Source organism: Aphelocoma coerulescens, chromosome 21 (genome assembly GCF_041296385.1).
Source record: "Aphelocoma coerulescens isolate FSJ_1873_10779 chromosome 21, UR_Acoe_1.0, whole genome shotgun sequence".
Classification (NCBI taxonomy): Eukaryota; Metazoa; Chordata; class Aves; order Passeriformes; family Corvidae; genus Aphelocoma; species Aphelocoma coerulescens.
The window spans coordinates 6,891,254-6,917,034 of record NC_091034.1 but is presented as its reverse complement, the minus strand read 5'-3'; the positions used below and the strand labels follow the sequence as shown (position 1 = coordinate 6,917,034).

Genomic DNA, 25,781 nt, shown 5'->3' with positions numbered 1-25,781 from the left:
TTGGGCAGCAGGGACCTGACCTTCCCCAGGAGCACCTGGAATGCTGTCCTGGATCAAAAGGCAGATTTCTAGGTAATTTCTCCTCAGGACTCATCCTCTGCAGAACTTGTTCCTTTTTTCTGAGCAGTCTGAGTGGTGGAGGATGTAAAAAGAGCAATTTTCCTTCCCAAGGCTTGTCTCTGCCTGTGCCCGGGCTGCTGCTGGAACTGGGCAGTGCAGTTCTTGCTGTCAGGGTGAAAAAGGGAGCTTGGAGGATGGCCAGCAAACTTGCCAGGGCCAGAGCTGTCCTGTGTGAATTGTTTGACTTTCCCAGAAACTGCAGCACCACTCTGGAATGTCGTGGAAGCACTGGAGAGCTCTTTGGAGGTGCAGAGCAGAATGTGATGTCTGATGGTGCTTTGGTGGCTTTTTGGCTGGGTTGGGTTTTTTTTTCCCCTAAATTGTTTTGCCCTTTTAAATTTTTTTTTTCTATGAGTGTGGCTGGATGAGTGGTTAGAGAAAATGTGATATAAATCAACTTTATGTGACAAAAAGAACTCTAAACATAGGCCAGCCTGCCTGATACCAAGTCTTCATAAAATGAGCATTATTCTGATTTACTTTGCTGTGTGTTAGCAGGAATAAGGATCTTCAGAATAGCAAGCAGCTAATAAAAATAGAAATTAAAAAAAAGAGAAAAGAATAAGAGACACAGCATGAGCCTGTCAGGCGTGGCAGTGATTTCTGGGAGCCTCCATAAGGGGCAAGGATAAACCAGCAGTTGTAATTGGATAATGGAACACCTTTTCTGCTGTTGCTGTGGGGCAGGTATTGATTCCAGCTGAGTTTTTGGGATGGAGAGGAATTAGAAAGTTGCAAGGAAGAAGCTCCCTGTTGTGGAAAGCTGCGGTTTTAAAGATGAATGAAAGGTTCACGTTGTGGTTCTTGGAAGTCACTCAGCTTTTGGAGCAAACAAGTTGTCACAAATGGGTTTGGTTTCAGGATTTGACCGAGGGTGGCACAATAACTGCAACAAAAGGGTGTTTTCTGCAGCTTTCACACAGGGAGCTGGCAGATGAAAACCCTTTTACTCAGAAATGCCTTGCAATGCAGGGGCAGGAAGCAGTGGGAAGATTTTGCTTTAATGCAAATGTAGCCCTGTGATTTGTTGGTCCAGGGTTTGGAGAGTGCTCTGCATTAAGAATGGAATGCCCTGATGTGAAACAAAGGGCACGGATCACCTTTGATCAATGCCATGGAGAGGATTTCTTTGGAATAAGGGAGGTCTGAGCTGTGCAGACACTTTGCCTTAGGCACTGCAGCATCCTTTTGGGAGAGCAGAAATTGCCTGCTTATGACTCACTGACTATTGCTTAGATCACTCATCTCTCTTTTTCTTTTTTTTTTTTTTTTCTTTTTTTCTTTTTTTTTTTTCCTTCTAAATAAAGTAGAAGATAAAACCTTTGGCAGTTCCCTAGGGACAAAAAGAGAAAATCAGAGTATTTAAGAAGATGTGGTAAATGCTGTGTGGATTTAGGTTTTGTTGTTGAGTGGCTGTGAAATCCAAGATGAGTCTCCTTTAGATACCAGGATTCTCCCACCTCCTTTCTCTGGGAATGGGGATCCTTTGGTTCTTCCCAAATCCCTGCTGTTGCTGCCAGAGCCACCACTGGCCACCTGAACCAGGCAAGGCCAACACATCCCTGTTTGTAGCAGGTCACTAATCCCAGGATTTAGGAGGGTTTAACCCCAGACAGACACTGCAGAGGGTTCCCAATCAGTTTTCTAAAGAGGCTTTGAAGACACCTTTACCTGAAGGCTATTTCAGGTCTTTAAATGACCCGAGTTTGAACTTTAGGTGACAGGAAATGCTGATTTTCTTTTTAACTTTTGCTGTTTGAGGTAATCTCTTCCTGACCTCCTAATCTGTTATTTTTATTGGTCTTGTTTGGTTTGAATTTTATGGCTGTTGTGGGAGAGGCTCTCATGGTTGGCTTAAAAGGATGGAACAGCTCAGTTTTACTGAAGAGCTTTTCTCAGGGTTGTTGTATCCATTTGCTGAATATGTGCTTAGTAATTGGAAGATAAATCAGTGTCTGTGAGCAGGGCAGCAAAGCAAAGCTCATCAAGTTTATATTAGGGCTGCAAAAGTCAGGCACACTCTGGTGAGTTCTGCAAATAATCGAGCCTGAGATAGTCTCATACAAAATGTTAGTGTTGTGATATTCCCATGCAGTGCTGGCATTTGGATCCCCTGCTCAGGGGTGGGGCTCAGTTGAATTTCAGATGTGGTGCATTTTACCCAGGCTATTTTCTAGCCTTCACTCACCAATAAATCACAACCTCAATAGTTTTTCACAAGCCCTGTTTTTTTTTTTCTTTCCTGGCAAACAATGGAGCTGGAGGAGCCAGCGAGCTGCACAGGGAAATGTTTTGTGTAATCAGGCATAAGAAATACAAATATTTTCTCTCATTGTGTTTTATCCTGTAGTCAAAACAGAGATTGCAGTTATTTTCATCTGTAATTCTTAAACCAGCTCTGTCTGGTGGAGTTACCAGCTGGATTTGGAAATCAGATCCAGGAACAAGTGCGTGCTCTGATTTAGGTCTGTGCAGTGCAGACCCGTTCAAGGCAGCTTTAATAATCCAACCTCCCATCTGTGGCTGCTTATACTGAGAGCTGAACTAATGCAGCAGCTGAGTGACAACTGCTGGGTGTTTGATTACTGGGCAATACAGGGATGCAGGTTTATTTACATAGTAACCTCCTCAACTTGTGTTATTTATGCAGTGGCAGTTTAAGCGAAGAAATTTGGGTGAGGAATATTTGGAATTGAATGCGACTCTTCTGTGCTGACGTTTTTATTTCCTGACTTGTAACAAAGTGCTCATGAAGTATGAATGAATTTATTTCTATTAATTTATTATTTTTTTTTTCTTTCAATGAATTTGTATCATTTTCCTTTAGGAAAAAACCCACCATGATTTGCCAGATAAATTGCCTGTGCCTCTTTAAAAAGCTCCAAACATATTTTATATATATATATATATATATTTTTTTTTTTTTTTTTTATATATATATATTTTTTTTTTTAAAGATAAATATATATAATATTTTATTTTTGCAAATTGCTGGTTGAAAATCCATGTGCTAAGCAACAGCTTCTAGGGGAGCTGGTCAGGTGATGCAGGTTCCTGTTCTTTAGAGCATTAAATACACCTTGTTTTCTTGTATTCTTGTATTATTATTATATTATTATTGCCACACTGGGGCTTCCCTTGTGCAATTTGGATTATTCTGTTTGATTTGTGGAACAGGGATTGTGTTTCAATGACATATTTTATCTTTATCTTTTCTGGAATTACGTGATCAAAACTGCAAGGAGAGAAACCTTCACTAAACCAGCTTTAGCCTGGGTTTTGAACTAATAATGATGTTTGAAGGATGATAAGAAGACATTTTCACTCCATGTGCTCCATGGTGTTTCTGCATCTTCTCAGTGCAATATTCTGCCTTTAAGGGCTCTGGATGAACCTCTCTGAGGGCACAGTTGTGAAAAACTGCCTGCAGGAACCTTTTTACTTCCCATTTAGTAGCCTCGATCTGAAACCTTCCCTGCTGTGGCTTTCCAGAACAGGATTTGATCCACGTTACTTTGGGGGTTACCAAAAAACACAGCTTTTACTTAGAAAGATGTGTTAGAAAGATGTGTTATAAAGATACAGCTGGTTTTGTGAAGAACTGTGCCTTGTCAAGGAAGGAGAGGATTGAAAAGGAAAAAAATCTGGGTAAAGACAGTTCCTGAAATAGGTTTTTGTGATCCTGATCCCTCTCCAGCATCCTTGTCTTAGTCTGATTCCTGCTTGAGCAACCAGCAACCATCTGTCAGAACTGCCTTCCTTTATCCTTTGCTGGAAGTGCTTCAGGAAAAGCTTTGCTGGGGGGATTAGAAAACCTGGGATTTCTTGCACTGAGGTCAGTTTTACCTGTAGTTCCTGCAGGATTTTTGTGTTGGCTTTTCTGGAGGTGGATCTTTGTGTGTCCTGAGAGGGATGTGGGTTTGTGTCTCCCACAAGTTGAAACTCTGGTTTAGAGCTGTGCCTTTCTGAAGGGATTACTGTGGTATTTATGGCCTGCCACCTTACAGGGTGACCATCCCTTGTACTTCCCAGTCCCCTTCATTGTGTTTATTTCTTTAGATGAGAACTTTATGCAGCAGAAAAATCTCACAAAACATCAACCATGCCTGGTGTGAAGGAGCTCTGACTTGCTGCTGCAAGTTAAAAGTAGTTTTTGTGTAAATTTCTCCAGATCAGTTGATTTGGATCTCCCATCCCTCTCTCTAAAGCAGGGGTGATGCTGCTGTTCCAGATGCTGGAGCAGACTTCTCAAGGATGTCAAAAGCCAAATAAGCACCTCAGAGAAACCAGATCCCCAGGGAGTGGTTCCCAGCATGCTGGAGAGAGCCATAACTTCATTCTGTACAGTACATGCTCCCAAGTGCTTTCTGGGCTCGACAGTAATTTAATATCCTTGGAATTTGTAGGGCAGAAACGGCTGCAGACTTGTGCTGTCATAATTAACGTTGTTATTAAAGGCAGTATCACAGTGATTAAATTTATCCCGGGGGTATTTTTGCAGCACTCTGAGTAACTTTGGTTGTTAGCCAGTATTTGGAGCAAAACATTTTGAGTTAGATTAAAACCTTTATAAGAATCATTGGCTCAGGACATCTGGTGCTTGCATCACTCTTTGGGGGTGCTGGTCAGCAGTGGTTTAAAGCAGGGTCAGAATTTTGGTGAGGCTGGGGAACGGGGACAGTTCTGGTGGGTGGCCCCCAGTATTTCAGCAGGACAGGAGATGGAATTTCTTACATTTCCCTGCTTTAAGGAAGCTCAGCTTTCTGAACTGCTCAGCTTTGTTTTTTTGGTCCCCAATCACAAGTTTCAGAGGAAGTGGCAGGTTAATAATGTGAGAATGTTGAGCTGGGGAATGACTACTGTTGTGTGAATATCCAAAAAGGGAACTTGTGCCAAGAATAGAATGAGTGGTGGATATTTTGCTATTTAAACATCTTAAGCTTAACTCAGGGCTTTATTTTACTATCACTAAGAATCTTTGCATTGAATCCTATCCCTTGTGAGAGAAGGGTTTAGAGGAGAGAAGTGTATTTTTATCACTTTGGGCTTGGCTAACACATCTTTGATAAATTATTAGAAAAGCATTGAACAAAATACAGTGAGAACATCTAAGCTCTTTCAGAGGCTGTACCCAAATCCATGCTGGTTTTTGAAGCCAGTCTGTAGTGCCTGACACAGTGCAATAAAATAAATGCTGATCAGTGTCTCTTTTTAGCTGAGCTTTTCCCTCCACTGTCATTATCTTCTTTCATAACAATATCCAGCCTTGATAGTGCTTAAACCAGACAAAATCTCAGCCATCCAAATACAGGGCCTTCATCTTCCTCCTTTTGAGCTCCAGTCTGGGTAATGAACATTCAGTGATCATAAGAGCAAGGCATAAATAATCTCTCCCTCTTTTTAAACACGTGAGGTTGTAAACCACAGGTGGGAGCTCTGTTAGCAGGTTAAGAAAGGTAAAAGACTTAAGCATTTGGTGGATAAGTAAACAGTAAGTTCAAGCATAAGCTTTTTATCCTCCTCAGTCTCCACCTTCCCTCTGGAGGTATTAGATGGGAAATAATTACAGTGTTCTGAGGTCAGCCCTACCCCCGAGAAGCTTCCCCTCCCCTTGCCCTGGGGAACAGCTGCTGAACTTGGGTTGCTCTGTCTGGGCTGGGAGCTGCCAAGAGTCTGTCAGGCTCCACGGGCATGGATTGGGGCACTTTTGCAGTCACCTAGAAAAGGGGATTGCACCCTGGGTGAGCAACCAGGCAGGTCCTCGTGGGTTTTGGTGGCTTGCTGACTCATGAGAAGGCTTTGTGCCAGCCTGGGGACAGCACACACAGAGCCAGCAGAGAGGCTGCTGTGACATTATGGGAATTGGGAGCTGCTTTAACAGGACATCAGACCCCCTGTTCACTATCACGTAGGTACCTTTTTCCTTTTCCCTTCAGCTGGAGCGGGGTCTGTGCTGGGGATGTGGGGTGCAGGGCGTGGGGTGGGAAGGTGTGGGGTGGGAGGGTCTGTGGCAGACTGGGAATGGTCCAGCCACAGCACTGCTGGAAAAACAGCACTCTGTTTTTCAGGTTATAGAATGTGCTGAGCTCCATTAATGCCTCCATGCAGGGCCACCCTAGTAATGTCCACTGCCCTAAAGTGAAGGATGGTCCTCATGTGACAGCCCTCAGCTGAAACAGAGCTTTATCAGTGTCTGTAACAACAACAAATTCATTTGTTTTCTCTTATTCTGGTTTTTTTCAGGGTCCTAGTGAGCCCTCGACAGAATTTGACTCGCATCACGTTAAAAGGGACTTTCCAGGGGGCTAAAGTGGTCCGTGGGCCTGACTGGGAGTGGGGTAACCAGGATGGTAAGCTGCTTTTGGGATGTCCTGTAAAACACCATTTGATTTTTTTGAAAGATATATATATATATATATATATATATATATAATATTTTATTTTTGCAAATTGCTGATTGAAAATCCATGTGCTAAGCAGCAGCTTCTAGGAGAGCTGGTCAGGTGATGCAGGTTCCTGTTCTTTAGAGCATTAAATACACCTTGTTTTCTTGTATTATTTATCACATGTCTGACATAAACTGTGTGCCTTCATTCAGGGTGTGGGAAGGAAGTTTTGCTGCTTTTCTTTTCATAGATGTGAAAACCTCTGGGAACCATCCTGGAAGTTCTTGTGTAAAATTGTAAATGCACACCATGTTACAAGAAAATAAAGACCCCTCTTTTCCTGAAAAAGATTTAATTGGTAGTGGAAGGTTTATCTGACTTTGTGTACGGTATCCATTTTCTTTTGGAATTCTGTGGAATCTCCTTGTTTGGATACTTTGAGAACAGTGAGGAGAAATTCTCTATAAGGAGGGTTTCACGTGGTGCACTGATGAAGGACTCTGTGGTTCCTGGAGAGTGGTTGCTGCTTTCTGTAGGAATTGAAACCTTCAGGCTGAAAATGCAGTGAGACAAAAATGCCTTTTTAAAGCTGTTTTTGGGGTGTAATGCCTGTCCCCAGTTCACTGATAGCATTTCTGTGTGGTGCTCCAGGGCTAAGGAAGCTTTCCTGCCCGTTTGTCCCAGAGCCCTGGACACACACTGTGATGTTTACAGCTCCTTTTGCCCCTTAAGAATTAAGTCAGAAGTTCAAAGGTTTCCAAAGTTGACTCTGCCATTTATTGCAGCTCTGGGTTCAGTGGAGTACATGGATACTTGCAGGGTCTGAGAGCAAAAGCAGCTTATGCTCAATACAGCTTATCCATCCTTTTGAGATCAGAGCAGCATTTACATGTCTGAGACTTGTGCTGCTTCTGGTGGTGGTGACCTGAAAGCAGCTCCCTGAGCAGGAGCAGTGAGAGGAACCCCAAATCCAGCCCTCAGCTGGTCTCCATGAGCGTGGTTTTGGTGGAGCTGTGCCCATCCACAGCCCTGTCATGGATAGAACTGACACCAAAACCCAATGTTTGCATTGTGCTTTTCAGATGAGCTGCTAGATGAGGAATTCAGCTCCTCTGAGCTGTTAAATTGCAGGACTCTGCAGACCATCAGAAGTTCCTCAGTGAGACAGATGTTGCTGTCCCTGTTTGGGGAAGTCCTGGGGAAGTGTTGGGACCTGCCCAAGTGCACCACAGAGTGACTTGGCAGCAGAGTGGGGTTGGGAACCTGCAAACCCTGACTGCCTTCATGAGGCTCAGTGTTGTCTCTTGGATGAGAGCACGTCTCAGTGCCCATCCAGCTTCACCTCCACACATCCATCCTCCTGTTCTGGATTTGAAGAAAACAAATTTTATTTGATGTTTCTCCACCTGGCCGGTGTTGGGGAGAGATTTAAAGATCCTGGGTGGGTTTTGCAGCACTGCTGAGTTTTTTTTCTTGCCACAGTGTGGTGCCATGACACCATGTGTGTGTTCCCTAACTAGGCCATGCTCCTGCACACCAGGAATTCTCCACAGAATCATTCCAAAATGAGCCTCTCGCTGGGTTTCAGCAAGCTTAACGCACAGATTCCCTCTTAATTGGTCAAAGTGAGTTGTCTCATGATCCAATTTTCCTGATTTTCACTTCTTTTCCCCTCAGGGGGTGAAGGTAAGACCGGCCGCGTGGTCGATATCCGGGGCTGGGACGTGGAGACCGGCCGCAGCGTTGCCAGCGTCACCTGGGCAGATGGAACCACCAACGTTTACAGGGTGGGCCACAAGGGAAAAGTGGACCTCAAATGTACCGTGGAGGCTTCTGGGGGCTTCTACTACAAGGAGCATCTCCCAAAATTAGGTGGGTGGAGACAAACCTTTGCTGAGAGAAGTCTGTATTGAGAAGTTGTGATTCACGCGGCCCTTGGCGCTGAAGCCATTTTGTGTGGAAGACATAAAAACCACCTCCTGATTTTCTGAGGTTCCCAGTTAATAAGCATCATTTGAGAGAATTTGGTTTGTGTGTGAACATAGTGCTTGATCTCAGAGTTGTTGGTGAAATAGTTTGGCCTTTTGGTGGTAAAACCATCAGTTACCCCCAATTGTATCCCAAGGAACACAATTTCTGGGGGAAACACAGGAAATTCCCACTCTATTACAGAGAATCCAGCTTTTCTCACTTTGGTCAAATTTGTCCATCCAAAGCTTTTAATTCTTCAGACAAGCTGTTGTTCACTGTGGTGGAGCCAAAAGTGTGTTCAGTGGGGGGAATGTGACCAAAGGGAGACTTTGGAGAACGGAACAGCCAAAAATTAGAAAAAGTGATGGGAAAAGGTGAAGTCTGTATTGGCAACTTGCTGCCATCCACCTTTCCTCTTAAGTCCAAGGAAACTCCTTGTGGTTTTGGACTTGAAGCTTTTTTTTACCCAGGTGTAATTTAGTTGTGGGGTTGTTTTTTTAATGAGGTGCAGGGACCATCTTTGGCTCCCCTGAAGGAAAACAGAGTGGTCTGGTTTTGTGTTTGCAGCAGCAGAATCAGGGTTTTTATCAGACTTTTCAGATAAAACTTTTCAGGCAGACTTTTATTTGTCTTTCTCAGACTTTTCTCTCCCTGAGCAGTTTGGCAAGAGCATGAGGGGAGGGAAGGGTTGGATGAGGAACTTAATTCCAGGGGTATGGCTGCATGGGAAGGGTAGGAGGGTAAGGCACTCCTCAGAGTGAGTTCTGTGGCTGCCTGGGGAGGGGAGAACTAAGTTTGGGTGCTGTGTGGGTGTGTCTGAACAGCAGTTGTGGGTGAGTGGATTGCTAAGAACAGCTCCTGGTGTCTGCCACGGCCTGAGAGGCATTCCCCGCTCTGCAGAGGAACAAAATGTGTCTTGTTAGAGCTGCTTCTGTTTAATTCATATTAATATCCAGTTAGAGTTAAATCCTGCTGATTCCTCTGCACAGTGCTGCCCTATAGAGTGTATAGGGCATGAAAAGGGGTTTGCACCATTCTGCCCCAATGAATGTTAATTTTCAACCCTTGTAACGAAGCTGAGGTGGGTGACTGCACCCTGCATGGCTGTGGGTGCTCTCCTTGTTGTCCCCAGGGAAACCAGCTGAGCTGCAGAGGAAGGAGAGCACAGACAGGCATCCCTTCCAGCACGGGGACAAGGTGAAGTGCCTGCTGGACATCGACATCCTGCGTGAGATGCAGGAGGGCCACGGAGGCTGGAATCCCAAAATGGCCGAGGTATGTCCCTGGATACTCCCTTGGATACAATTCCAGCCTCTCCCTCATTCTACACTGCCCAGGAAGTTAGCAGAACATCTTTGTGTGACCTTAAAGTCGACTGAATCACAAATACAGATATTTTTAGTGATAGGACACTGGAGTCAGAGTTATTTTTAGGCTCTGTTGGGATGAGGGTGGCCTTGTGGATCCCTGCAAAAGTCTTGGAAGAAAAAAAAAAGATAATAATGGCTGGTTTGTTTGTTTTTAAATGAGCCACAGATCTTTTCTTTGGAGTTCTGGATCCATTCCTTGTTTGGCTTCTTTTGTGCTGTGCATTACTGGTAATGAAAGTTATGTGTTTTGTCAGCACTAGGCTCTGTCCCTGACCAGGGCTAAAAATTTCTCAGCCCATATGGTATTTTTGAAGCTTAGTCTTCCCTTTAAATTGAAGAGCCATCAGTCTGCTGTCACCTGTTGTCCTAAAAACCCCAGAGAGTGGAGGAAATAAAGCTAGAAATAGCACCTATTACTGTGGAATAGCATGAATAAATGCTATAAAACTATAAAAGATAGGTTAAATACATATCCTGGCCCAACCTGCCCTACAGGTGAGCAGACTTTCTGAAATCAGGCTTTAAAATGTCAAGGCAAACTCTGCCATTTCAGTTTTAAAGTGGAAATTTCCTAACTGAGCATCAGCCTCTTTTTTGGGTTTTTTTTTTCAGCCTGGCAGGCAGGGACTTGGTATCTTCTGATGAACTTCAACAAGGCTGCCAGTGGAGCCATGAATTCTTTTATTCCAGCTAAGGAGTGAAGTACAGCCCCAAAGCTGTAGTTTTTGGGTGTTGCTGTGTCTGTTGGTTGTTAAACCTCTGTGCTCCTGAATTCCTGTTGTTGGGGAATGCAGGGGTAGAGAGAGATGATAGCAGAGAAACAGGAACCTCCTGTCACCTCAGAAATTGGCATTTTTTACCTCTTTATAAACCATGAGCTGCTCAGGACCTGCCAGAACAGCAGGCCTAGAACCCTGCACCACACCGTTTTATTTTGTTTTCAGTACCATGCCCCTTTTCCCCTCCCAGACTGTGCCTTGCTGGTATTTTATAAAGCAGAACAATGTTGGAATCCCTGCCCACCTCTTTCATTTGGAAAGAGGACCATTTGTGCCACGTTTTCAAGCATTTTTGCACTTTGTATTCCTATCCCCCTCCTCCCCCAATACGCTGCTCCTTCAGAGGAGCTTCTAGAGGAGCCTTTCCCCTCCTTTTGTAGAAAAACAATGGTTGCATCTCATGTAGAGCAGGTTTGGGAGCACTGTGGATGGGAAATGCTGGGTGATTTAGCCACCTATGCCTTGGATGCCTTCTTTCCCCACTATTAAGCAATGTGATTTATTTAGGGGCTTTCCCCACTATTAAGCAATGTGATTTATTTAGGGGCTTTCCCCACTATTAAGCAATGTGATTTATTTAGGGGCTTTTCCCTCCTTTTTTTTTTTTTTTCCTTTGTTTTTCCCCTCCTATCCAAAGTTCATTGGCCAGACAGGGACCGTGCACAGGATCACAGACAGAGGGGACGTGAGGGTCCAGTTCAACAGTGAGACCCGCTGGACTTTCCATCCTGGAGCCCTGACCAAGGTAGGTGCTGGGCCTGGCCTGGGAATGCTGCAGGGAGGTCACTGAACCTGCTGGGTTAGGGCTCAGAGTGTTGCCAGCAGGTGCTGAAGGAACACCCTGCTGTTATAAACACAGTTGTCCTATTTTATGAACTTTTTGCATTTGTAAGTCCTTAAAGTAAACTCCATTTCTTAATTTCAGCTTCCAGTACCTCATCCTTCTGCAGCTGCCTTTCCCTTGTGATGAACCTTCTCCCACATAATTTCCCTTTGATTTTTTTTTGTTCTTCTCTGTTTTGTGTTTCCACGTTGTTCTTTTTTGCATCTTTGTCTCGCTTCTCTCTGATTTCTTCTGAATCTTTCATCCAGCCCTTCTCATTTTGTGGCTGCATTTCCAAAGCTCACAGCTCTGGCCTTCCCCAGAGGTTTGAGGACTTTGAAATGTGGATGATTAGAAAAAGAGATAATTAGGTATAGAAGAAGCTGCTGGAAGACCATAAAATTCTGACCTGAGCAAGGTCACAATGCTAAAAACTCCCAATACCAGTGGAAAATGCAGTGTCAGACTGTTTTGCACAAAATTAGTCTGCTCTGAAAAGTGTGTTTTGACACTGCTCCCCTCCCAGCTCAGTGAGCAGAGGGAGCATCTGGCAAATTACCAGCACAGATAAACCCTGGTTTCCCTTTTCTGTTTTAAATAACAAACAGATTTAACTTCCTTATTAGAGTGAATTAAAATCTGCAGTGCCGAGCCAGGTGTAGCGAGGAGATGGACCAAGAAAACTTCTGTACTTTATCTGGTATTAATTACAAACGATTTGGAGGAAAAGAAGTGAGGGAACTGCCTGTTCCAAATTATTTCCCTACTTAAATGTGCACTTGGCTTAAAAGAGAATTGGTCTGTGTTTATTTTGCAGCTCAGTGGTTACAGCTTTCTTGCTAGCTGCATTTATGTTTTGCAATGCCGTTTTTTGACTCAGTGGGTGTCTTGTTTGTTGGGATTTTGGGAGTGGGGTGGAGGGGCTGATCACTATTATTTTTTTTTGTGTGTGTGTGTGTGTGTAGCTTCATCCCCCAAAAGCTTATGACTTTCTTTTTCTTGTAGCTCAACACCTTTTGGGTTGGTGATGTGGTCCGGGTGATAGATGATATGGAAACAGTGAAGCGGTTCCAACCTGGTCATGGGGAGTGGACAGATGAGATGGCACCTGTGAGTGCGCGCCAGTTCCAGTTCCAGGACAGTCCAGTAACCTCCTGAGCTTCCCCCAAGCTCTGAGCACTTAGAGATGGGCTTGTATCCCCCCCAGAATTCCTGCTGGGAAGTCCCTGCCCAGCCCCTGGTGCTGGTGGCTCTCGGTGACACCGCCGTGTCCACGGCACCCAAACGGGAAAAGGGGGAATCCCTCAAAAAGGATTTGGCTGCCACCAACTCACGTGAGAGGTTTCCATAAGCAAAATCCTCTTATGCCCTCCCTGATTCTCTGGAATGAGGCAGGGAAGTGCAAAAATGATCTGATCAGCCCAGTATGGCTAAAAAGTGGGATACAGGTGTCCTCCAGGAGCAGCTAAAGCCCAGAGGAAACCATCCCTAGTCCCAGTTTGATCAGTTCTTATCAGCACCTCCCTCCCCAGCCATTTCCATGTGTCTGGGAAAACCCTGCCATGCCAAACCAGTGAGAGAGAAACTGGTGAGAGCCCTCTGGTGTCCTCGAAGTGGGAGCTGTCTGCGAGTGTGTCACTTGTCCAGTGCTTCTTTTCACACAGCGGGAGCTGCAGCTTTGCGAAAATAAAAACAAACCCCAAAACCTTGGCTTTGGGTCTGGGAACTGCAGTTTTGGTGGGGGGAAAAAAAGAAAATCCTCTTTTTTCTTTGCAGACCCTGGGGCACATTGGGAAGGTGATCAAGGTCTATGGGGATGGAGATCTGCGAGTGTCAGTGGGGGGACAGTCCTGGACCTTCAACCCTGCCTGCCTGACAGCCTACCAGAGGGAGGAGGAGGCCAACCTGATGACCACAGAGAGTGCCAAGGAATCCAAAAGTGAGGGACAAGTCTGGTCCCCCAGGGGCTGGCAGCTCTTGGATCCAGCTCTTTAGAGGGTGCTAAAAATCCACATGTTCTTCCCTGCATGGAGAACTAAAGTCCAGCTGTGCCTTACTGGGCAGACAAAGCTTAGGAAAATGCAGGGTTTAGGACTGGGAAATGCTGGGATTAATGGGAAAATGCAGAATTTAGGATTTTGGCCTTAACAGGAAAATATAGAATAAAGCCCACCTGTGCCCCACTGGGGAAGCAAAGCTGGCCTTAACAGGAAAATAGAGAATTTAGGACTTGGAAATGCTGAGATTATTGGGAAAATGCAGAATTTAGGACTGGGAAATGCTGGGATTAATGGGGAAATGCAGAATAAAGCCCAGCTCTGCTTTACTGGGCAAGGAAAGCTGGGCCTTAACAGGAAAATGCAGAACATAGGACTTGGAAATGGTGGGATTAATAGGGAAATACAGAATAAAGCCCAGCTCTGCTTTACTGGGCAAGGAAAGCTGGGCCTTAACAGGAAAACACAGGATTTAGGACTGGGAAGTGCTGGTCTTAACAGGAAAATACAGAACTAAGGACTCAGAATTGCTAACCACAGCAGTGCCCTAGGTTCAGTATTTGCCTCATCCTTGTCCTGTCTCAGTTCCCTGTTCCATCCTGTTTCCTGTACAAGGACACTGATTCTTGAGGGCTTGTGAAATATTCCCAGGTCCGTGCATGGAACTGTTGTGAAATCAACAATTATTTTGCCTAATCCACCCTGAAATCGAGTTTGGGATCACATGGTGCATGGAGTGGATTTTTTGGGTGCTTTGCACATCTGCTCATACATTTTTTTCGTGGCCTGACCATCCTGATTTCCTCTGGATGTCAGGATCATGTGGGAGAGAGGACAGACTTGCCAGGATTTTTTTGTTTTCCTGATGGATCTTGGACTGTTTCCTCAAGTCAGACTTGAGGGAGAACTTGCAAAATTTTTCACTTTGCTCTGCCTGGGGAGCTGTGACACCTCTGTCCCCTCAAACACTGAGAATTGTGTGGTGACAGGTCCATTTTTGTCTCTTTTTCAGGTACTTTGGTGACTGTCCTGGAGAAGCTGCTGTCCCAGAGGACGGAGTCAGAGCATGCAGGGTGCCTGGTCATTTGTGCAGCCCTCAACAACGCAGCCAAAGTCCGGGAGCTCCTCCAGAAATACCCAGACAAGGCAAGTTTGGAAGACAAAAATGGTTCTTTTTCCTTTGTTTCTGCTCTTTAAAACACTGTCATAAAATTTTGTAGTCGAGCAGGGAAAAGGATGTGAGAAAAATAAGATATTTTTCAGGCTCAGTGATATCTCCTATCAGTTGGAATATTATTTGGTGGCAATTTAGGATTAAATTCACAAGTTAAATGTGCATATTTTGTGCCTCTAGTTTGTGGCATTAAATCTGAACTAAAGTCCTTTACAGCACCTTTCCCAAGCTGGCTTTTCCCAGGTTTCCTGTGTGGCCACTGCAGCTGTAGAATGAGGGGGAGAGGTATTTATCTATATGAAAACAGGAGCAGGTATCAGAGGATCTGCTGGAAAAGGAAGCCAGGGATTGTGTCTGGCTGTGCCTGTCCTTAGAGGACCTTATAAAATCACATTGTTGGAATCAGGAGGGAGAAAAGCTGCCCAGATCTGTGCAGTGTCTTATCTCATGTCTGACTGGAGCAGGGAACTGGGCTGGACTTGTTGCTGGACAGTTTCTGTGCCTGCAGAGTGCCAAACTGTCAGCATCACATCTCCTGAAACCTCCTTCAGGGAGGGGCTCAGGGTTTAGGAACTGGGGGAAAAAAGAATCACCAAAGTCTTTCAGCAGTGTGTCCTTGGAAACCGCTGGTAACAAAAAGAGGTTTTGTTGGGGCTGTGTCTGTGGGGCTGGCAGGAGGAGCTGCGACCCAGGAAAAGCAGGATCAGCTCTGAAGGAACCCCTGTGAAGCTGATTTAGTGGTTATTTGTCTGGTATTTATTGTAGTTCTTTATTTATAAACTTAATGGGGCTTCTGGAGATGGGAAGGAGACACAAATAACTGCAATTCTCAAATTGATCCCAGACAGGAAAGTCCCAAGAGTAAGGAATCCATGATATGATCAGTTGTTTTTATTAGGCTTCTATTTCTACTCCAATATTTATATTAATAAATCAGCTATTTCTGTTGGAGTCTTACAGAGAGCAGGCTGGATTTGAGGTTCATTTAGAGCAGGTTGGAATTGCTTGGCAGGGTTTTTCCAGCTTATCAGCACTGTCTGCCTTGTCTAGATGGAAGAACAGCAGTGACCTCTAATTCCTCTTTGCCCAAAGGACTCGCCCATCATTTTGTGCCTATCCAGGGAAGTGCTGCCCCTCCTGCTCTGACTGCTGCATAAAATCAGCTGCAGGGAAAAAACCTTGATTATTAACTTGTTCTCCTTGCCAGTCTGCTGAGGTTTTGTGTCTCCTTCTCCTCTCCTTAGCCTCCCACTGGTTTCAGTAGCTACTTTGCCTTTTTGTTCCCTCTTGCCTCTTGTTCTTCAGTGCCTTTAATTCTCCAGAACTCTCACTGCAGCACTTGAGCACTGAGATCTCCCCTGCAGCCACTGCACCCACTGAAGTACCTGCAGCAGCACAGCACAGTGGGGACTTGGCACCTCCAAGGCCTTATGCAAAGCTAATTTGATTTCCTCACACATTTCCCTCTCGGGAAGGGAATTGTTGGCAGGGATATCAAGGCGTGTTGTGCTCGCAGGCACAGAGCGATTTGGCAGCAGGGCTGTGCAATCACAGCTCTGGCTTCCAGCTCTGTTCTCTCACTTCTCCCCTCTTGACTAAACGTGCTGTCCCCTTCCCCTTCCAAAATGTTTTGGGACAAGGTCAGCTGGGAGCTGCTGGCCAGGGAGAGGAGCCAGCAGGGCACGGACTCTGTGGGATTTCTGGGCTGTTCCCACTCTGCTCCCGGCACAGGACAAGGTCATCCCTTATTTTCTGTGTCTCTGCCCTTCCCAAAGGTCGATGCCAAGAACCAGGGCAGGACTGCCCTGCAAATTGCCTCTTACCAGGGGCACCTGGAGGTGGTGAAGACCCTGCTGCAGGCACACGCCAACGTCAACCTGCGGGACGACGAGGGGGACACGGCGCTGCACTACGCAGCCTTTGGGTAGGACACCTCCCCTCCTGCCATCCCTGATGGAGAACTTCCATCCTAGATATAAATGGACACTCTGTGTGAAGGATGTGTGGCTGGTGGAGGCTTTCCTCTGGTTTTGATGTTGGGAATTGGCCTTTTGAGTTTCAGCCCACAGGAGCATTTCTTTCTCTACAACAGCATCCTTCTTTCCAGAAGGATTTCTATCTAGCACAGGATTTCTTAGCACAGGGATTTCTCATCCTCCACAGCTAGTTCAGTTTCCATGGTAGGAATTTTCAGAGGGAATCAGAAAAAAAAAAGTGATAAGGAAGTTTCAGTCATTAAACTCTTTCCAAGGGGATGAGGGAGGTGGTTTGGTGGATTGAGATCAATTTGTTTGGTTGGGTTCTGTAAGTTTGTGCGTTTTCCAGAGCAAGATGAGATTTTGAATTCTATCATCAGTTACCAGGGAAGAATTCATCATTAAGAATGAGAATTCCTGTTGTTTTAGAGCAGAGAGCACAAATTAGGAAGGTTTTGTTGCATGTGGGGGTTTTTTTAACAGTAAGAGAAGTGGGGTGAGGCTGAGAGGATACAAAACCTGAGTTCTGTTGCTTTGCAAGAAGGAAGAATTTACTGTGTGCACAGGATTGACTCTAACCTGGTTTTGTCCTTGCTTGTAAACCAGAAACCAAGCTGAGGTTGCCCGTGTGCTCCTGGCTAAAGGAGCCAGTGCAGACCTGCTGAACCATGCAAAGTGCACAGCCCTGTACGTCGCTGTCAGCCAGGGATTCACCGAGGTGGTGAGGGCCCTCTGTGAGCTCAACTGTGATGTCAACCTCCCAGTAAGTTTGGGATTTCAGGGATTTAGGGCAGGGAGGTGTTTGGGGTTTTTTTTGAGGTGGGGAGGTGCTGCTTTATGTCTCACACCATTTGTGGCTTTGTAGAATTTGAAAGTCGTGCTTTAAAATGCATGGGAAATATTCCTGGATTTCAGTACCCTGAAATTCCAGGTTTGGGTCTGCCCTTTCTTCATCACATCAGCATTTTCTGCTGGATTCAGGCTTCCAGGGAAAGCTGACCTGCTGTTCCTGTATGTTGTTCCCAGCAATAAGATTTTTAAGGATGGCAGTGATGGTGACTTGGGCCCAGCCCATTTTTAGGGTGTGTTTGTGTGGTGGTGGGGCTGTTCTGTGCTGGGTCAGTCCCTCAAAGCTGGTCAGGACTTTCAGCAGCTCACAGGGGGTTTCCTTGGAGTTTCTGAGGTTGGTAACCTGTGTTTGCTTGGGTCTCCATGTGTAGGATTCCCAGGGAGACACCCCCCTGCATTATGCTATCACTCTGGACTACAAAGTCGTGATTGAGATTCTCACTGAAGTTCCCAACATAGATTTCACTGTCCAGAACTGTCAAGGCTTCAACCTGCTCCACTATTCTGCTCTGAAAGGCAACAAGCTGTAAGTGGGTTTTTTTCCCAATTTTTATGCCTTTTGCAGATGTTAATTTGTGCTGGCTGTCTAAGAAGGTGGCAGGTGTGGTTCTGGGTAGTTGGTTACACATTTCTTGTGTTTGGATATGGCTGGGTAGGGCTGTTGGCCTCCTTCAGGCCTTCACAGGAAACTTCTGCCTGCTTTCCCCCTCCCATCTTTCTCATGCTTCCCTAGGCTGGGAAATCTCTCTGTTTCTGGACAGTCTCAGATGTTTGAGTTCACACTTGGAAGGACAGGAGAAGGTCTTAGTAAAGACTGAGAGCCTCTGGAACTCTTCCAAGGATAAATCTGCTCATTATTTTCAAAGCAGTGTGGCTTTACCCTACTTTATGAAATGATAACTGAGGGCTTTTGTTGTATTCTTGTAAATTCAATTTGTGAGTTTGAGGGACTGCTCTTCATTGCTGCTGTCAGCTCATGGTGCTGCCTGGTAAAACATGGACATTGATAACTCCTGGGCAGGAGAGGCACAAATTAATTCTTCCATCTCTGTTAACCTCTCCAACTCTGCAGGGCCATAAAGAAGATTCTGGCCAGGGCTCGGCAGCTGGTAGACTCCAAAAAGGAAGATGGATTCACTGCCCTGCACCTCGCTGCTCTCAATAACCACATGGAAGTGGCTGAAATTCTCATCAAAGAGGTAAGAAATGACCCAAACCCACCATCAAGAAAACCTGTCCCACTCCCAAGCCCCACATTTCCCAACCACTCCTGAGTTAACACTGAGACCCACAGGGATGTCCCTGTCCCTTTGAAGAACTGGCACTGTTTGCCAGGCTGAAGAGCAGGGCTTGGCATTCCTGGGGGGGGATTCTCCTTTGGCACTGGCAGGGAGGAGAAAGGTGTCTTGGCTCAGAACAAAGCGGGTTGGAACTGGAATGTTCAGTGAAGATAAAGTGGGATTTGGGCCCTCCCAGGCCCCACACTTGATGCCATGAAGATTTTTTGCCTTTTCTTTGCCTTCCTGTTACAACTTTTTACAACTTCTGTATTCCTAGTGCTTTTTCCCTACATTCTTGGGCTTGTTTGTCAAGCTGAGAGACTCAGCATTTTAGAAGCTTCGTAGCCAGAGATCAGTGTGCCCCAGAGCCCAAGGTCCTCTCCAGAACACATTCTGTAAACCAAGATAGAACCATCCAGGGGAAGGCTCCTTGGGGAGGGGGGCTCACTCGAGCCTCTCATTGGGGAATCTTTGATAGATCTGCTAATTAGTAACACCTATAATGATATACCCCATCTTTGGGGGCAGATTGGGCAGGGTGCATCTCGATGCACATGACCTGGACATGTGCACCTAAGGATCCTTAAAATAAACACCAAGGTAAAATCCCTTTTCCCCTTCTAACCGTGCATGACTCTTGATTTTAAGACCAGGAAAAGGCATCACACTCCCAGTTCTCCAGCCACACTCAGCAGCCACAACTCCCTCTGGTGCAATTCCTGCTTTTCCAGGGTCGCTGCGACGTCAACCTGAAGAACAACCGGAACCAGAGCCCGCTGCACCTGGCTGTGATCCAGGGCCACGTGGGGATGGTGCAGCTGCTGGTGAGCCAGGGCAGTGATGTCAATGCTGAGGATGAGGATGGGGACACGGCCATGCACATCGCCCTGGAGCGCCAGCAGCTCATGGCCCTCGCCGTGGAGAAGCGGGAGGGGGACATGGGGGCGTCCCTCCTTTCCAAGGTGAGCTGGGAGCAGAATTCCAGCACCAAGGGGCAGGGAAATGTTCCACGGTACAACATCAGCGGGTTGTGGGGTCAAGGGGTTGAAGGAAGGTAGGGAAACTCCAAAGTCGGTTCAGATGGGGAGCATGGAAACAGGCCTTGCTTGTGGGAAGGCAGGAATAGATCCTCCTGAATTTATAGCATGAAACTTGACATAGTCAGACAACAATTCAGAGCTGTCTCTGATATTTTTATGAGCATTGTGCACTTCTTTCCTGACATGAGAAAGGTCATGAATCCAGCTGCAGAGCCAAGAGACTCCTGGGTTTAATTCATGCCCCAGAACCACAGCAATTCATTTCTGTCTGATGGCATGGAAAATATGAGGAGAGCTGACCACAGACACCCCAGTTATCTGCAGATGTACAGCAGGGGGAGAGGGGGGATGGAGCAGGCTGAAGGAGAAGGGGAAAGCTGTTACAAAGCCTGAACTGGATTTCTCTGTGCTGCTCTGTATCCATGGACATAAAGATCTAGAAATCACTGCAGGATAGGCCAAAGGTCTGGGGATAATTTAATTCACTGGAAAATCCAGCATAAATTCAAAAATTATTATTATTATTTAATTTGAAATTATCAGAGTAAGTGAAACCACCCATTCCTCCTTTTTAGCTGTTTGGAAAAGCACAGTGCATTGCTCTTCCATCCTGCTCCTTACCAAACCACCAGGAGCTGATGGTTCAAGTGCAGGTCTGAGGTTCTGGCTGCAGGAAGTCCTGAAGAGGGATCTGTGCATGTCATTCCCAGTATTATTTACAGTAACATCATCTCTAAATGCTGTAGATTCCTTCACATCTAATTTTACTTGCCCTGGCTGACATGCTCTGGTCTTTTAAGTCATTGGAATATGTGACTTGACTTCAAATTATTTGGGATCATGCACATCAAAATTTGGCTCTTTAAATAGCTGTCATTTAGGGCCCTGTGCAGCAGCTGCTCACCAGTTCTGTGGGGTCTTCAGCTTCTTCCTTTTCACTCCCTGGAGAAGTGAATGGCCATTTCTCTGATTTGTAGGGATTATCACCAGGTAGGATCAGTCTGAGGCACTCCTGGCCCTGAAATGCAAGATTTGAACCCATTATTTACATAAAGGCCAAAAGAATCTTTGTGTGCTTTCAAAAAGTTGCACTTCCAAGTTTTAAGCACAAGGTTTAAGACTTTATTTAAATTTTGATACAAATCAGAGCAGGGGATCAGAAGCTGCTTCTGTTGACAGAGTGTGTTTCTCAACTTCTTTTAGCTGCAGGCTTCTGGCTTCCTGGGAAATGTGGAGCTGAATGTTGGGACTGCCATTGCCTGCTACTTAGCACAAGAAGGAGCAGACATTAATTATGCAAATCATCGGGGAAAGTCTCCTTTGGACCTCATTACAGATGGAAGGATCATCCAGATTGTCAAAGACTTCTCACAGAAATTCAGGTAAGCCTCAGGAAACCCTTGCAAACCAGAGTTTTTCCCAGCTCTGGTGTCTCTGCAGCTGCTCCAGGAGTGATGGAGCCTCTCTGAGACGCTCTGGATGTCACCCTGAGCACCTCCTGTTTCTTCTGGAGCTGCCCTGTGTTTCTGGAGGGGTTATGTGAGGGTGTGTGCTGGGTTTGGAAGGGTTGGGAAAGCAGATTAATGTGGCTCTGTGCAAACTGAGGCCAAGAGGAGCCTGGCCACTGAGGCCAAGAGCAACTTTGCAGAGTAATCCTGGGCTCTGTTTTACTTTCATTTGATTCTTCATTGACAGATATTTAAAGAGAGTGTGACAAAAGAGTGGGCACCGAAACCCACAGAATTTATTCCAGGGCTAGATGAGCACTTGTTTTGAAGCTGATAAGAGAAATAGCTGAGAAGATGCCAAAGGGAGAGTATAGCAAGTCAAAGCTGGCTTTAGCTCGGGTTCTGAGAAGCATTTGTTTGGATTTTGACTTTGCAAACATGAAAGCAGAGTTCTGTTTGATCTGAGGGCACAGGCTCAGTGCTGTTCCTGCTGGAGGAGGAACCACCCAGCAGTGCTGCCATTGGCCGTGCTTCTGGCCCACTGCAAATTCCAGGTGAAATGTGTCCCTTTAGCATCTTCCCTAGGAATTCTGTCAGTTCAGTATGTGTTGGATTGAGCTTTTTGCTTAAAAAATGTCATTTTTGTCAGGCTGGCACTTCTCATTACTGGTTTCAGCAGATGATTGTGCTGTTACCTTACTGTTACCTCCAAAAGAGCAGTTTCAACTAGTGTAAATATTCGAGATCCCTGCTCTTTTCCTTTCTTTTTGGACAGAACTAGTCAGGATTCCAGCTGAGCTGCTCCCAGCAGGGCAGGGAAGGTTCCCAGGTTTATCCTCCCTGAGCATGTGCTGCTCTGTCTCTTTGAGGAGTGTTTCCCAGGGATCAGTTCAGTGTTACCCACTGCTGCAGGAGCTTGTGGCTCACATTTCCTGCTGGCTCCTGCTTGCAGGGAACAGCAGGTTTCTTCAGAGAGCTCAACCATCACCTGCAGCCTTCGCCGTGTGCACACCACGCCCAACACCATGACCAACCTCAGTGTCTCCAGCGTGGCAGTGCCCACAGAGTGCCTGGTCTGCTCAGAGCTGGCCTTGCTCATCCATTTCTTCCCATGCCAGCACAGTATTGTGTGTGAAGGTGAGTCCACGCTGATTTTTTCCCCTTTTTTAAAATGTTTTTCTTCCCTGTTCCCCCACCCAGCCTCTCTGTCTGCCCTGTCAGAAATCCAGCCCTGCTTAGACACAGAGCTATTGTGCTGTTTGTGTCCTGAAGCAACCCCAGCCTGATTGCAGCATCTCAGACAGCCAAAGTTATCTCTGAAAAACACAGAATGTTCTGCCCACCTGCTGGTTGGGACTCCAGGCAGCTTTGCTTGGGCTCAGAGATGCCTGGGCAATTCAGAGGGAGAGCCACATGCCTCAGTTCTGGCTGTCAGTGCTTCATCCCTCAGAAGCCTCCTGAGAAGGATTTCCCTCTCCTCTGGCTTTCGTAACTCTTTGCATTTCAGCTGATTTAAGGGCAGCCTGCTCAGACTTGTCAGCAAGTTTATCTCACACAGCACAGTGGGACCACAGGGAATTTGGTCAGGACTCTGTGCCAGAGCTTCATCCTCTTCCCCAGATCCCCAGAGCTCTTGGGATCAGTGCAGCAGCTCCAGTGGCACAGAGCAGGGAGGATTTAAAGGTGGTGTGTTTGCTGCTGACCTGGGGAAAATTAAACAAGGGAATAGGGCACAGCTCAGAAAGCAGGTAATGACCTCATTCCATGCAGGAACAATCCTCAGTTCACCCAGGGAGGCCTCAGGTTGTCCAAATCTGATATTCTTGAGTCTGTTGTGGCCTTAATTGTCATCTCTCCTTGTGTCACCTGTGGTAGAATGCTCCAGGAGGATGAAGAAGTGCATCAAATGTCAAGTGACGATAACCAAAAAACTGAAACAAGGTATGTTCTGGCTGTTGCTGCTGATCAGGGCTGTGGGGAGGGTCCTGCACAGTGTTAGTTTGAGGGGTATCAGTGATTTTCAGTGAAATAAGAGTTCATTTCTTTTGGCTTTTTTTTTTTGCGTGTGTGTGTGTGTGCATTATCCACCTTTAGAGAGAAAAAAAGTAGATTTTCTCAGGTCACCCAGGCCAAGCTCAACTGCATAGACAGGACAGGACATTTAGGGGAGCTTTGCCTGGGCCTGGCTTATTTTGTGTAGTGAAAGCAAACCCCAGGTTCCCCAGTGTGTTCTCACATGGGGTGATTTAACAGTGAAAACTTATGAGGGAGGGAAAATTACATCTTGTGCAAGCCTCGCTTGTCCCTGGGCTGAAATCAGTGTCTGTGTGGGGCTGGCATGTCCCAGTGTTTCAATAAAGCTCTTTAGCCCAGTTTCAAACAGATTTGTCTCCTGCCCACATTTCCCAGTGTCAGGATGAGTTGTGATGTCAGCAGGGTTTGTTTTTGCCACTGAAGCCTTTCCCAGAGTGCTTGTGAGGGCTGAGATCGCTCCCAGGGCACGTGAGGGTTTAATTGCATGTCCTGCTGCACGTGACTGAGCATTGTGGGCTCCTTTTTGGAGTCAGGCTCAAGCCTTGTCACCTGATGCCTGGAAAAAAAGCAGGAATCAGTCCCATGGCACTGGACATGCACAGCTGGCAGAGCCAGAACTCCTCTTTGGAGCTGCACAATGCCAAAAATACCACTTTGACCTGACAGTGGACAGGAGCATTTGTCTGTGCTGCAGACTGGCAGCGAAATAATGATGGGAATTCCAAATAAGACATTTGCAGGCAGGTTTCCAGTGGAGGAGGAACATCAAGGTCTCTCAAATACCAGCAGGATTTCCCCAGCAGTGCTGTCTTCAGTGCTTGCCTTTGACAAACTCCCTGTCCCCAAGGAGAGGATTTGAAGTCACTTCTTGCACCACTGATGTGCAATTCCAGAATGCTGAGGAAAGGGACATCTGAAGTGAAGTGTAAAGCTGCCTAATCAGTGATTCAGGAGCAGAAGATGAGCAGTGGGAGCTGAAACCAGGAGAATATTTACCTAAGCTCCAGTTAGGCAGGATTTGGGATTCTTTCATTTCACAGAGCTGACCAAATGACTCTTACTTGTGTAGCTTCATGTGCATAAAAATCAACACAAGTCATTCAGATGGTTTCTTCTGAATCTTTCTTTTCTCATCCTGAAAGACACACACACATTTCTTAGCCAGAAATTTGAGTTCCCGAGTGTGACCAGGAGGTGAGAGAACACAGTGTTTGTGGCACTGTGAGAACATCAACCACCTTTGAATATTTTCACTTGAAGGGAGCAGCATATTCCAGAGCACCAAGGCAGGAATCTCAGGATTAAAAAAAAAAACCAACAAACCACCCCAAACACACCCAAACCACTGAGCAAGTAAGCAGAGGAAGGCAACAGTCTGTAAAAAGCATCACCCCAAGGCTTTTTTATTTAATCCCTGGATGAGACTCAGTGCAGAGAGTGCAGTGTGAGTGAAATGCTGCTGCTGAGGAGCAGCACCCCGTGGTTAACCCTGCTCTGACCCCGTGCTCTGCCCACAGACAGCACAGAGGTGGAGTGCAGCCCCAGCTCCGAGTCCACGGAGCAGAGGAAGCTGATGGAGGAGCTGCAGAGCCGCTACAGGCAGATGGAGGAGAGGATCACCTGCCCCATCTGCATCGACGACCAGATCAAGCTGGTGTTCCAGTGTGGCCACGGCTCGTGCCCAGACTGCAGCTCCGCCCTCACCGTGTGCCCCATCTGCCGCCAGGCCATCCGGGAGAGGATCCAGATCTTTGTCTGAGGATCCCCCCCCGGCCCCACGTCCTCCTCTGCTTCCCTTCTGTCACGCTCTGAGGGGTTTGGCTCCCTGGAAAAAAGAGAGGGAAGCACAGAAGGGATGTGCTGGGGGGAGGAGGAGGAGGAGGAGGAGGAGGAGGAGGAGGAGGAGGAGGAGGAGGCCACTCTGCCGCGGTGTCCCAGGGAGGGGACAGCCCCTCACCTGTGCTGCTCATCCACCACCACCACCACTGACCCAGCCACACTTCCAGAGCAGAGCTGAACAGATTCCCCAGGAGATGCTCCAGAGGCATCCAGCTCCAGGACTGTTGGGAGCTCCCACTCAATTCCCGAGGAGATCCTGGGGATCAGCTCTCCCAGATGTCAGGGACAGGGAGGTGATGTCCCAAATCAGCCCCCTCTGAACCCTTGGGGCTCAACAACAGCACCGAGAGGCAAACCTGGATGTCAGGAGGTCCTAAAGACAGAGTGTGTGCCTTAGAGAAAAAGTAGTGAACACTGATTGGAGAAAATCTGTTACAACAAATATTTCTGACCTCTAAGTGACACTCTTCCTCCTCTTCTTCTTCCATATTTTATTTTCTTTTTTCTTTTTTCGGCACAACCGTGTGTTCAGAGACTCCTGAGCTTTCTATCCATAATGCCAAAGGCAGGTGTTAAATACTCCAATCAAAGTGTAAAGAAAATAAATAGTAATAATTAAGGTATGGGGGGAGGGGGGGGGAAAAGGGATTTCATTTTTGTTTCTTTGTTTTGCAGCAAAACTTAATAAAATAAAA

The 25,781-nt window shown here is 46.3% G+C and overlaps 1 protein-coding gene across 3 annotated transcripts in view; it reads left to right on the top strand.

The window, feature by feature from the left end:
- Nucleotides 1–25,144, top strand: part of MIB2 (MIB E3 ubiquitin protein ligase 2) — a 38,324-nt gene extending 13,180 nt beyond the window's left edge. For 2 of the 3 annotated variants that reach the window (XM_069035240.1, XM_069035241.1), the window contains exons 4-19: nucleotides 6,364–6,470; nucleotides 8,184–8,378; nucleotides 9,610–9,752; nucleotides 11,264–11,371; nucleotides 12,455–12,559; nucleotides 13,226–13,388; nucleotides 14,459–14,592; nucleotides 16,396–16,544; nucleotides 17,203–17,359; nucleotides 17,817–17,971; nucleotides 18,518–18,644; nucleotides 19,457–19,687; nucleotides 20,969–21,147; nucleotides 22,166–22,350; nucleotides 23,089–23,154; nucleotides 24,765–25,144. In XM_069035240.1, the coding sequence (XP_068891341.1) occupies nucleotides 6,364–6,470; nucleotides 8,184–8,378; nucleotides 9,610–9,752; nucleotides 11,264–11,371; nucleotides 12,455–12,559; nucleotides 13,226–13,388; nucleotides 14,459–14,592; nucleotides 16,396–16,544; nucleotides 17,203–17,359; nucleotides 17,817–17,971; nucleotides 18,518–18,644; nucleotides 19,457–19,687; nucleotides 20,969–21,147; nucleotides 22,166–22,350; nucleotides 23,089–23,154; nucleotides 24,765–25,006 (2,446 nt within the window). In that variant the 3' untranslated portion in view covers nucleotides 25,007–25,144. The remainder of the gene's footprint in view (nucleotides 1–6,363; nucleotides 6,471–8,183; nucleotides 8,379–9,609; nucleotides 9,753–11,263; nucleotides 11,372–12,454; nucleotides 12,560–13,225; nucleotides 13,389–14,458; nucleotides 14,593–16,395; nucleotides 16,545–17,202; nucleotides 17,360–17,816; nucleotides 17,972–18,517; nucleotides 18,645–19,456; nucleotides 19,688–20,968; nucleotides 21,148–22,165; nucleotides 22,351–23,088; nucleotides 23,155–24,764) is intronic. The other variant, XM_069035243.1, reaches the window with a different exon arrangement.
- Nucleotides 25,145–25,781: the final 637 nt, after the last annotated feature.